The 13,931-nt window shown below is 40.3% G+C and overlaps 1 protein-coding gene across 1 annotated transcript in view; it reads left to right on the top strand.

Moving 5' to 3' along the window:
- Positions 1-13,931, top strand: part of SLC24A3 (solute carrier family 24 member 3) — a 528,734-nt gene that overhangs the window by 395,499 nt on the left and 119,304 nt on the right. Inside the window, exons 4-5 of the mRNA XM_073627968.1 lie at positions 5,668-5,742; positions 7,628-7,712. Of these exons, the coding sequence (XP_073484069.1) occupies positions 5,668-5,742; positions 7,628-7,712 (160 nt within the window). The remainder of the gene's footprint in view (positions 1-5,667; positions 5,743-7,627; positions 7,713-13,931) is intronic.

Here is a 13,931-nt window from a genome sequence, read left to right as displayed (position 1 = left end):
GTATGAGTCTGTCCCTAGTGGAGACTAGTTGTTGGAATGGAAAGTCCTACACATCTTCCCAATCATCATTATCAAGACTAGGGGTATCTAATGACCACTTCTCTCTGCATTTAAGCAGTCCCTGCGAGATGGACTATTGCAAAGCCTTGTATAATGTCAAGTGGGTCTTAGGCGATTGTTCAGCTCGCATGAGAAACTCCATACTGGATGTGGATAAGGTGATATTGGTCAAATCAAATTAAGAAGCACAGGTATGAAACAGTTGAAGGTAACAAGAAAATACCAGCTGAGGAGAGAATATTTAGATTGTAACATCGTAAATGATAAAGGTTTGTTACCAAACACATTTCCTAAAACCCTAACGCCTCTTGATGCACAGGTAAGTATAAACCTGTATTTTATTCTAGGGGAAAAAAATAGGGTTTATAACTGCTTTAAGGAAGTTCACTGCTATTTTACAGGATCAATTCAAGGCAAAAGGTAGATTTTGCTGGTTAATGCTTAGTCACAAATATCTTCACTTTTTAAGTAGAGGCCCACTTTAAAGACAGCTGTTTTTTTCATTTCACTTCTGCAACAAATGCATACATTTGCTCTTTTCTGTTGTGGCATTTTGTGATATTTCTCTACCAGTTTTATCAGCTGTATTTATTTTGTGAACCGAGGGATGCCCTATAACCTTAAGTTCTCGGATTGCTAGAAGCATTACAATTTAACGTTATCATTCATGCCTAGCTGGGTCAGTTGAGCAGCAGAGAGGAAAAAAAAATCATTGCAGTCACAGAGGAATAAAAACTTGACTTCATAGTCTTCCCAGAGGCAAGGAATACAGAGTACTAAGGTGACAAGTGCATCGATGGATGATCTGTCCCTTTTTTTTCTATCAGTGGTGGGTTAGAGAGCACACAAAGGTCCCAGCAGCATACTGAAATATAAAAAGACAACAAAAGAGCAAAACAGCAGTGTAGAATCATCAGAGATGGGCAATTTTCATTGTGCATTCCTTCACTCTGATCATTTTCATGACATCTAAGGACACAAGGACATTAAACAGCTCCCAACACAGGCAGCATTTATCCCTTCCTCTCACACAATGCCATGCAACTGAAGTATAAATCATATTTTCTGGAAACTCTATAATCATAATAGTCTCAAAGTATAAAGGCTGCTGGAAAGCTTTCATGCAAGGACAATTGATTATTTTCACAGTATAAAAATACCAAAAAGAAGAGGTATTTTTCGTACATTTCTTAAGCGTTACTAAAGTGAACTTAAGGCCAAGCATTTGATATTCTTGTATATCAAATCCTATTTACTAACATCCCGCAAAGTCATCTTGGCAAAAAGATAGTTTCACTGAACTAATTTGCTAGTAGGAAATTAAAGGGCGAGTCCTCTGTTGGGGCGAGTTCTCTGTTAAAAAGATGATTGTCCTGTTTGCAGAATAGACCGTGAAGATCTATTCTTCAGATCAAATTCCTTCTTATTGCTGTTTGGAAGAACTCTTCATATAGAAAATAGGATTTAGTGCTGTCAGCACACTTTCAGTAAAGGCCGTGCCTAAAATGAGGCAATGTATTTTGTCTCTTGCAGCACTTCCCATGATTTTCCATTAGCTGTGGAGCCTCAGGTCTAATAAAAGAAATGTTGCTCAATATGAACAAACTGAAGTGTCTATATGAATTCAGCTTTGGCTGCATATTAGAACACTTGTGGACTCTAGAAGTCCAATTTTCCAATATCAATGAGCACAGCACTGTGTTCTTTTGCAAGCATTCATTCCTTTGTAAGAATAATTTTGTCCATTGGTGCTGAGCTGAGGTTCCAGATATTCAAAATGAAATCTGGAGACGCCTTACTGACCACATCCACGTTAATCACATAATCACACCTACAAAACCATACCCCAATTTGTACCTACACCCACAAAATCATGCCCCTATTTTTAAAATAAAATAACCTTATATCAAATAAGAGGCACTTAGATATGCATGCATAATTAGGATGGATGCCTTGACAGTATCAAGAAGAAAAACCTGCAGGGATGGCCAATAAAGTGGTTGCCACTGTACAGTGTATGCCTTGTAGTGTGGGGGTACACAAGGCATCACAAGCACGTAGTGTGCTTTTTTTTAAGGAGATAAGCTAGAAATGGCCCTATTAAACAAATAATAATACAATGGCTGTATTATAAAATAAATAATACAAATGTCACTGTAAAAAACATAAACTTATCCTATATTTTAAGCTTCAGTAAGAAGCATGGCATTCACTTGCATTCACAGTGCAGTGGTCCAGAAGCAAGTAGCGAAGAAGTCAGTATATAGTGCAGAGTGCAGGCGTGAGTAATGCAGAGTTCAGAGATCAGTAGTATGTAAAGAAGAGTGCAGGGGTCAGGACAAGGCTATGCATATTTCAACGAACAGTAGTATGTAACGGGGGGGGGGGCAGTTTTCAGCAGTAAGTAATAATACAGAGTTCAGAGGTCAGTAGTATGTAGCAAAGAGTGCAGATGCCAGATGTAAGGAAAGCAGAGTTTAGAGGTTGGTAGTATGTAGCACAGAGTGCAGGGTCAGGAGTAAATAATGCAGCAAAGTTCAGAGGTCAATTGAAGGTAATGCAAAGTTCAGAGCTCAACAGTAAGTAACACAGAATCCAGGTGTCAATTGCAGGAATTGGAAGTCTCAGGTTTACAGACAAAGCTGGTATTACCTACCTGTCACAATTATGTCTTATTGATACACTAAATCTTTCTATTAACTTTGATCTGAGTTTTCTCTCCCAAGATTTATGGTTATTACATACCTTTAACTAGCTTGCGTAACTTACAATATACAAAATTAACTTTATCTCAATCATAGCTACCTATTGTTGTAAGAAGGGTTTAATATCCAAAATATATCATATTTAATATATAATTACTTGTCAGACCTTACTGTCCTTTAATATTACCTTGTAAAAAAAAAAATTATATAAGATCTGGGTACCTGCCCTTATGGATAAGTAATAGCTTCAGGCACTGCAAAGAATTCCTCAAATGTCAATATCCCTGAGATGTCATAGTTATTCCTGCTTTACAGAATATATTGGACCCCTTAAAGAATGTACTGCTTCTCCCACAGGGACTCACTATTATGCCCCAGTTACATCTCCAGACAGAAAGACTTAACCACATGTTCTGGTGGTGATTAAAATTAGCTTGGTACTGGCATGATGTGTTTGATGCCATTAATTAAGCTTTCCATTTTCATTGTTTTCCTGAGTCAAAGATAGGTACTATAGCGCAAAAGTGCTTATTCTGCCAACCCCCAAAACATACATCTAGAAAGGCAGATCCCACACCTAAAAAGCTTAACTTACATTCATAGAGGGAGCTCTCAAAAATGTGAGACTATTTGGAAGTCTTTGTGACTCTTCCCTTGCACCTCCAGCTTTGGCTAGGAAGAGACTACTTGGAGGACACAGCCCATTTAATAGATAAATGGTATATTATAATCAGTCTTACACATCTGGTTTAATTCTATGTACAGGAAAATAATGGCAGCTCAGCACACTCTTCTTTTATAATTGATCCACCATTGTCAATGTCAGTAAATGGGTCCCGAGAAATGGAGCAAGTGCATGTGGTGAAAAAATGGTTCCAAGATGGTAGAGGGGATCAGCAGCACTGGGATGCAAAAATTATGAAACACAATCTTAGGGTTAAAATGGCAATTTTTAATGTTACACGGTGCTTTAGCACAGTGTTTCTCAACCTTTTTTCACTCAAGGTACCTCATTCTAAAATGTAAACAAATGATTCTAATAGTTTTACACAATGTGGCAGCATTGACACATAGGACACCCAGCATTTGGCCCCTTTCACACTATCGGACCGTTCAGGTCTGCCTGTCAGTTTTGACGGCGGACCAGAACGGGCGCTCCATGTTAGCCTATGGAGCGACGGATGTCAGCGGAGACATGTCCGCTGACATCCGACCCGGTCCGATCCGAAAAAAGCAGATGGATGGCCCTACGTCCGGATCTGTCACTGGTGGATCGGATCGGGTGAGATCTGATGAAAACGGACATGCTGTCCATTTTCATCCGATCCCTCCATAGGCAGCAGCGGCGCCTGACAAGCCCCTCCCCGCTCAGTGAGCAGAGAGGGACCTGTCATCCACCGACTCAGCGGAGAACAACGGAGAGATCTCCCGCCGAGCCAACGGACCGAGGCGGACTCCGTGGAAGCGGAGTCCGCCTCGTGTGAAAGGGGCCTTAGAGGTGATTTATTCTTCCAAAGCAAATACGCTTTTCCACACTAGTACCGACTAGTATTCCAGTGTTTCTCCTCTCCCTCAGTTTCTCTCCATCACTCAGCTAATGTGACCTCAGCGTTGACAGAGGGGGTAGGAGAGGGTCAAACAAGGATGCTGTGAAGTTGATCAACACCCTTCTTATCAACACTGATGACATCGCTGGTTTTTAGACACTGGTGGCTGGAAGGTTGTAATGGTGCACAATAAAAACACATGGCTTTGTGTGACTAAAAGGCAGGCTTGGTCCACCTGCTGGCTTGCATACATTTTTGGGCAATTTTTAGGCATTTTGCCAAGGCACCCCTAAGGAAACCTCAAGGCAGCCCAGGGTGCCTGGCACTCTGGTCAAAAAAGTCTGCTTTAGCAAACTAAATGCCATCCAGTTAGGGTTTAAATTAAGCTTTTACTAGATAAACATGTGATTGGAATTACCCATTCCTTTTTTTGGGGGTCACCAAGAGGGGTTGTAAGCAGGAATCTCTCTAATTGGATCACAAATAGCAATTTAAAATGTTCTATTTGTTGTAAAGGGTGGAAGGTTTGGAAGTACTGTCCTGCCTTTGCAGTGCCAGTGTCTCTGTGTAAGAATAATGCCCTGTACACACGGTCGGACTTTGTGACGGAATATGTGCGATCGGAGCTTGTTGCCGGAAATTCCGACCGTGTGTGAGCTCCATAGGACTTTTTCCATCGGAATTTCCGACACACAGTTTGAGAGCAGGCTATAAAATTTTCCGACATCAAAATCCGTTCGCGTAAATTCCGACCGTGTGTGGACAATTCCGACACACAAAGTGCCACACATGCTCAGAATAAATTAAGAGATGAAAGCTATTGGCTACTGTCCCATTTATAGTCCCGACGTACGTGTTTTACATCACCGCGTTCAGAAGAAACGGATTTTCCGACAACTTTGTGCGACTGTGTGTTTGCAAAACAAGTTTGAGCCAACATCCGTCGAAAAAAATCCATGGATTTTGTTGTCAGAATGTCCGATCAATGTCTGATCGTGTGTACAGGGCATAACAGTTTACTGAAAAGGTCATTTTAGCCTTTGGCTAAATAAATATTTTGACTTTTTATGTATTTTCATGCCCAATGATACATGCTACAGTCAAGTCATAAATTAGGATTATTCATTATCGCTCTGATATGTACCATGTGAGCAAGTTTCAGTACCATAGGTGCACACTCCATATATCTCTGTGTGTCCATTGTCTTTGTGTATAGATCTAGGATCAAACTTATTTCTTGGTAATTGCCAATTATAAAGGACAAGACTTGTGTAAACTTTTACAAATGTTGGATTAATTATTATATAGCTCTGCATTGTTATGACTAAGGCAAAACTTTTTTTTTGCCCTTACAGGCTATGTACATGTTCTATGCTCTCGCCATTGTATGCGATGACTTCTTTGTCCCATCCTTGGAAAAGATTTGTGAAGTAAGTGTGAACTGTGAGACTATTTATAATTGGAATTTACTTCCTTTTCCTGTTATTAGAAAGTGAACGTGTTAGTGGATTGATAAATACATCTATAAGGCCCCTACGTAACTATGTAACTATGATGCTTTTTTCCTCCCCTGAACTCCTGTGTATGGACAGCCTAAAACTGTGTTTTCCAAGCGTATTTACGTGCATCAGGCACTTGGGTATTCATTCCATTGATCATAATAATAATTTATCCCGGCTACTGGAACAAATGAACACCCAAACGCTTGAAGTTCTTATCGCTAAAGCACATTTAGACTCGTTTACACAAGTCAAGCGTTTTTTGATGCTGGGACACTCCTCTCCTGAATGCGCTGGCCCTGGGGCTTTTTGTCTGCTAAGGCTAAAATTGAGGGACACTTAGAGGCAGAAAAAAGCGGTGTTTAAAATGGCCTATGTGCATGAAGCATCAGGTGTATCAACAAATTAATTGAATGTCTCTTGTTATGCTTACATAATGAAAAAATGTTATTTGTGCAGCCATCCTGGTAGTCTAATCAGACATTTTCACATGGCTACTAAGATATTTTGTACTTGTGTGGTAAGTGAAGGCTAAAATACTGTTCATTAGGAGTATGGGACTTCCTTTCTGTATGGCAGTGTTTCCATTCAGTTAGACCTTGTGAATTCAAGTGGAACCCCTATCTCATATATAAATACCTTTTCCCTAAGCATATGTATTTACTTTAATTAAAAAATACAGTCCAGGATTTGGATGTCTGTTCTGAAACTTTATTGCAGAATTTTAAAAAGGCAAAGGTACAGAAAGAATGCCTAAAAACTGCTTATATATATTTCTCACTGCCAATAGTCCCTGGATATCAAGGTTCAGTAGTTTCCCACTTTTATCCTAACTCCCACCTGCATGGAGTAACTTCAATCAAAGCAAAGGTACCTATATATATCAATATCTGGTTTTGAATGTAGCTTCAGACTAATGGAAGTTCTATTATTACCAGTGCCCCCAGATTGAAGCCCAAGGCCTTTGAGCATCTTAAGTTAGTCCTCAGCAGCAAAAAAATCTTCTCAGCTTCTTATTTTTTGGCCATGAGGAGGAAGGGTTAGACTGAGAATGTCCATCCCGGTAATTAATGTCAATGGAACAATAAGTGAAAGGGATCTCCCCAACGTGTATATAGAAGACTTTTTTTTACCAGAGAGAGAGGTCCTTCACGTAACAAAAATTATTTAGGATGGTGCTTTTCATGTCCTTGTTGGAAAGATTTATCCCACTTACTGTTTTGGTGTCTTGAGGATAAGATGTGAGTAAAATACTTCCTAAAGGAACAAAGGCTGCAATGAAAACAGGATAGGTGTTTTATTCCTCCCCAATTTATTCAAAACAAAAATGAATGAGCTGAGGTTCTACTTTAAGGAACCCTTAGACATATTGTGGTAGTCAAATCCTTGCAATTAAAGCAGGATTACGCAACAGTTGGATTGGCTTTGGGATAAAACTGTCTAAAGGTAGAGATGCTCCAGACATGAAAATTGAGTAAAAAGTGAACACAAAGGGGTTGATTTACTAAAACTGGAGAGTGCAAAACATAGTGCAGCTCTGCATAGAAACCTTTTGTCAAAGCTTAATTGAACAAGCTAAAGTTAGAAGCTGATTGATTGGCAACCATGCATAGCTGCACCAAATTTTGCACATCCCAGTTTAAATAAAACAACCCGGAAGGCTATTTGCAAATTTTACAGAATAGCACAACAGAGCACATTTTGTTAGGTGGTTACAGCTGGGAGAGATGCAATTATGAACTGTTTAATGTACATGCACTTGAACTATTATAACATAAATCTGTACATATGTAAAATGTTTATTTGTATCCCGCAGAGGCTACAACTCAGTGAAGATGTGGCAGGAGCTACCTTCATGGCTGCTGGCAGTTCTGCACCAGAGCTCTTTACATCTGTCATAGGTATGATATCATCTAATAATGTTTGTCACTGAAAAAAATCATTCAATCATAAGCTTACTCATTTATGTTCAAGTACAGAGTTATCTTCTGCATTTCCCCAATTCAATAAGATACTTACAAAGAAGAAAACAAAATTGCATGTACTGACGATTAAAAAGACAAAATAAAACAGCAAATACCGGTAGTCATTCAATAGATATATTTTATCACATTAAACCAGGCAAGAAAGGAAGTATAATGCTTATATTACAAGAGACATCATGCAAACTTGGTCAGTAGCACCTTTAGCATTTCTTAGGTTTATGCCAAACCAAAACTTTTTCTTTTTTACCTTTGAATATAGTTTAAGAAAGGATTAGAACCCTTGATGGTTTTTTACTGCTATTCGTGACTCTGTTTGAGGGATTTACCTTTAATTACTTTCACAGTGACGAGAGTTCCCCCAGACAGAAAGTGAAAGTGAGTGAAAATCTGCATGGACACAGACAAACAGTAAAAAGATGTCTTTGGTTCTAGTCCTTTTTCTACTCTACTAATGCCCTGTACACACGTGCGGACTTTTTGACCAGTCTGGTCCGTTGGGACGAATCCATCGGACAATCCGACCATGTGTGGGATTCATCGGACCTGCAGCGGACTTTTTCGGGTAAAAATCAGACGGACTTTAGATTTGAAACATGTTTCAAATCTATCCGACGGACTTGAGTCCGGTCGAAAAATCCACTCGTCTGTATGCTAGTCCGACAGACGAAAACCGACGCTAGGGCAGCTATTGGCTACTGGCTATCAACTTTCTTATTTTAGTCTGGTCGTACGTCATCACGTACGAATCCGTCGGACTTTGGTGTGATCGTGTGTAGGCAAGTCCATTAGTTTGAAAGTCCGTCGGAAGTCCATCAAAAGTCCGTCGAAAGTCCGTCAGAAACACCGTTGGACCTTTGATGCCGAAAAGTCCTCCCGTGTGTACACGGCATTTGAAAAAAAGATGTGTCTTTGTCTATATTACCATCAGAGATCTTTCCTCATTTCTTGTATAGGGAATATAGGGCAAATCTGGGTAAGGAAGCTGCAGATTACAACAAAAACCCAATATAGGTTCTTATGCCGCGTACACACGAGCGGATTTTACGGCAGACTTTGCCCGGCGGACGGGATTTCATCGGACAATTCGATCGTGTGTGGGCTCCAGCAGACTTTGTTTTCTCAAAAGTTGGACGGACTTAGATTTGAAACTGGCTATGAACTTCCTTGTTTTAGTCCGGTCGTACGTCATCACGTACGAATTCGACGGACTTTGGTTGATTGTGTGTAGGCAAGTCCGTTCATTCAGAAAGTCCGTCGCAAAGTCCGTCGAAAAGTCCGCCGGGCAAAGTCTGCCGTAAAGTCCGCTCGTGTGTACGCGGCATAAGCCTTACCCAATCTATACAAAACAAAAAAAAGAAGAAGAAGATACTGTAAATGTAAAAATACAAGAGGGGCAAGCTTCTAAATGCACAGATAAAATACATACAGTATATGAGAGCTGTTCTATTTGCAAAGGGATTTGTGTTTCTGCCTATCCAGTCCTTATATTTAAACAGTTATGCCTCACAGAATAGTGCTGTCGGCAGGGGACCTGATCTTTCTTTGCTGCAGTTTCACTTTCAGTTACAGGTTTCTTTCTCAACCCCTCTTTGAGACTAGATAGTGAAAAAAGCTGGCCGTATACATGGAGAGAAATTTGGCCAGTTCAAAAATAACCAGACAAATTTCGATCCATGTATGGCCTACCTGTTTATGAGAAGACAATCTAATCTATCAACTTCTCACGAACAGGATTGCTGAGAAAATTTCAGTTCGATCAGTGCTGCAGCCAATAGGCTGTGACACTGATCAGTGTATTTTGACAGCAGGGAGGTGGGGGAAGCTGTCAGAATAAAAAGACACAGCAGGGAGGATTCTTGCATTCACACCGAAAGTGTGGATGGGGAAATCAGGTCAATTTTTTGTTCAGCTGGCTGGCTTAATCAACTTTACGCTCGTAACGTTTGAGTAATGTTTACATATGTACAAGTGTACAGCACTATTTCCGCCTGACTAGTGTCCTCAGTTGCTAGAATGCAGTGGCTATTATTGCTTAGCATACCCAGTTGCTAGGACATGAGCAACTGTGTATGCTAGGCAATAATAGCCACCTGCATCTTAGCATCCTCCATTGCTAAGATGCAGGTGGCTATGCAGCCTAGTGTCCTCAGTTTCGTGGTTGCAGATGGCTCTTGTACTCCAGTATACTGCATTTGTTTGTGCTGTACACTGTACGCTTGTAACACAAAGATTGACACAGGTTATAGACTAAAAATAAAGAAGCAGATTTGGCTTGATGTGATTAACTGGGTCCTCTGTATCAAGTAACCACAAAGATTCCTATTTATGGATGGATTTATATTGCATCCGTCATTATCATTGTTCTTTTTTGATGTGCTATTGAAGGCAGCACAGTTTCCAATTAAGTTGTGTCAGTAAAAGCCACAAAGCAAAATTTGAAAAGGCACCTTCATTCTACATAAGTACATTTTATTCTGTAATTTTCTCCCTTGCTAATTATCACTAACATTTGCCTAACCTCTTGCCAACTGCCAACTGCATAATGCATATAACAAAAATATGGGCTTTAACCCCAACTGTAGCACATACGCATGCTCCTGGCGCACTCATCGTATGTCACCCACAGCAGGATCTTAGTGCGGGTGGGTGGAGCGTAGTGCAGTGGCAGTAACACACTCAGTCTAGATGTGATTGAAAGATGACATTAGCGTGCAGAGGAGCACCTCGTCTGTCTTGAGAGGCGGAATGCGGCCTGGCCAGTCTGAGCCCAAGTGGGGAAGTTTCCAGGAAGAGTGGTGGATCCCTATGCTTTCCCTACTTGTCTGGAACTATTCCCTACCACTTATACTGTCCCTGACAGACGGGTGACCTGTTCCTACACTACCCACACACTAAATTCGCACCAAACCTAGGAGCCAGGGTCTTGAATAGACTCTGCCTGATCTAGGATGTCTGCCAGAGTCAAATTGGCTGTCAGCATCCAACCAGATTGCTGCCGCAGTGACCCAGGAAACCATAGAGGAACCATGTTCCTCCTGACTTCCTCTCTCTCTACACTGCTGTTGCATTTAAGGCCAAATTCAGTGGAGAAAAGACTCAGTGCTCACATGATAGAGAAGCCATGCCACCTCCCAGCCATTAAAGCCCATGGTGGCCATGTTGAAATTTTAAAGTATTTCTAAACCCAAAAAACGTAAATATAATATATTGCAGCATATCAGTTCTTAAATGTGTCTTAGAGTGACAATGCTCATACACTGTACTCTATCTATGGGGGAGCTCTGTTGTCACCTTAGTTACACCCTGGTTGCCATTAAATTGTACTATTTCTCAGTAAGAAGCTAGCAGAAAAAGACATGGCTGTTTGTGAACTGTAAATAAGGTTTGGCTTGTGTATAACTGTATGTTATGTTTTTTATTGTTATTTATTTGCAATATTTTTTCCCACAAAAGTGGAGTTACCCTTTAATGTCAGAGTAATTGCTTTATAAATACGCCTTGGTGTTTATCAAGTGCTAACTGCTGTCAGAGTATGGTAGAACTGCACATAGGTACTCCCAATTAACGCCTCACTGTTTTTTCTTTGGCATATTTTTTTTTTTTTTATTCAGAGCTTCTGTAGGGCTTGTAGTAAAAGCATGAATTGTCCGTTACATATCAGGGTCCTTCAAACACTTCACTTTCTATTCAGGTTTGGACCCATGCTCTTTCCAAACATTTATTATTCCTAATCTCCTTAGCTGTTCCCTACTTTGTCTTTTCATAGGTTTTGTCAAAAAACATAATAAATGCTGCTAACCAAGAAAGAAATGCAGTGAAACTCATTTCCACAATGTTCATTTCTAGACTGCTTTGTCTAATTGGAATTTCATTCAGGTCCATAAAAATGGTTCTGAAATGATTGAAATGGGTGAATGAAAGTAAGAGGAAGGCTTCCAAAATATCAGTATGTACACAGCTGAAAATAAACACACTGTGCCTCTTTCAAACTTTTATTGCATACACTGTGTGTACTGTGTGTGATAATGCAGGGAACATGATAAAAAAACAGTGATGCTCCTAAACCTACAGTTGGCCATCTTTTTTTATTAAATCATAAGACTCTGATTTTTCACAAATAAATAGCAGAACAGATTCTGCGGTGTCTACAGAGCTACATTTAAAGGACAAGGTCTACTTATGTGCTGCATCACTGTTCTAAATACATCTTTAGAATGGATATTGCATAACTGCTTTGTTTTCAGACACAGACAGAAATTTTTTTAATTAAAGGATATGTTGCCCCAACATTTCATATTCTAGATATGTGGCTGTTGTACTTGTATGACAATGTATCCTGTTCACTATGTATTACTTCCTCTGTGTGAAATATCTGTTGTTATTGGCCCCCTGTTTTCCTATTTCAAACTGACTATGCTAGGCATGAAGGCACATCCATCTCAGCATGGTCAGTTTTCTGGCTGTACTGGGAGCACAGCTTACCTGTCCTCCAATGATCAAGACTTTGCTGATATGCCCCCACCCCCTTTCTGCAAAGCTGCAAAGTCATGGACTGGGAATCAGTGTGCTGATGTTTCCCTACCCCAGCTCACTTATATAAAAAAAAAAAGTTATTCATAATGATATATATATATATATATATATATATATATATATATATATATATATATATATATATATATATATATATATATTTATAGAGAGAGAGAGAGAGAGAGAGAGAGAGAGAGAGAGAGAGAGAGAGAGAGAGAGAGATAAATAGATCTATCTATCTATCTATCTATAGAAGAGAGAGAGAGAGAGAGAGAGAGAGAGAGAGAGAGAGAGAGAGAGAGATAGATAGATAGATAGATAGATAGATAGATAGATAGATAGATAGATAGATAGATAGATAGATAGATCTATATCTATCTATCTATCTATCTATCTATCTATCTATCTATCTATCTATATAAAACCCTCATCTCATATTTGTACACATACTGTAGGTGTAGCAATGACCCCCAAAGAAGCTGCTGGAAATAACTGCGTCCCCCTTACCTGTTCAGAGGCTTCCCGCCCGGTTTCTAGTCCCAGTAGCACAATGACAAATTCAGGCTCCAGTCTAAAAGAAATTTTAAGATTTATTGCAGTTCTTGAACAAAAATGCAGGGAGTAGGGTTGTGGGTGCAGAATACCCGAGGTATTTACAAATCTTGAAAGACAGTTATCTGAATATCTTTGTTCCAGCAGTATTAGGCCCTGTAGTAGCAGCCCCAAAATTAATAAGAGGGGAGAGCCAGTAAATCTGTAACCCTATGTGAACTGTCACAGTCCGTAAGCAGCACCTTCTGGTGTCTAATCCACAACAAGTACTTCCATATCTGAAGCTACTGGAGAAAGCATCCCACCCCTCTCCAGCTGAGCTTCCACAGGCCAGTTTTCTTCAGAACCTCAGCCCATACCACCTGTCAATGCATAGTAATTATAGCTTTTCTCAAATACACACATTTCCTCCCGGGTGGGGGGGGCGAGAGAGACTGATCAGATTCTCCCATACCTTCTGGGTCAGCCTCCCAGGGATTGTCAAGTGTCCAATAAACATTTATAACCCCAGTGAATGATCTTCTCACGCTATTGCTGGAATATTTTTCCAGCAGCAGACAGGAGCAATCAGCCACCAAGTGTAGGGAAAAGCTGAGCAGACCTGAAAAATATATTTCAGCTCAGCTGTCCACAACAAAGCTATTTTACTACATTTAGCCAACCCTGGGCAGGGGATCTACATAGGATGTAGAGGTTTTGCTATACAGCACCGAGGCTAGGCTGAAATAATTTTTTTATTGAATGTGCTCAACCAACAGTTTTATTTAAAGGATCACTCCAGTCAAGAACATTACTTACAAATTTAAATTGCAAGTATCAAGTACCACATGAGGACTGGAATGTTGTGGAGACCTCTCTTGCACCTCCTGCCCAACACTCCTGAAGGTGGAGACAGAGAGTGTGAGGGCACGGAGTGGCACGAGTGCCAGAGGCTGGCTGGCGAAGCCTGCTCTTTAGGTGGATGAAGCTCGAGGTCGCAGTCCTACAAACAGGGTACTGAAGCAGCTTGGCACCAGAGCAGGAGATGGTAGCAGAGCTGGTATGCAGGCA

Source organism: Aquarana catesbeiana, linkage group LG04 (genome assembly GCF_042186555.1).
Source record: "Aquarana catesbeiana isolate 2022-GZ linkage group LG04, ASM4218655v1, whole genome shotgun sequence".
Lineage (NCBI taxonomy): Eukaryota > Metazoa > Chordata > Amphibia > Anura > Ranidae > Aquarana > Aquarana catesbeiana.
This window is presented reverse-complemented; position numbering and strand designations above follow the sequence as displayed.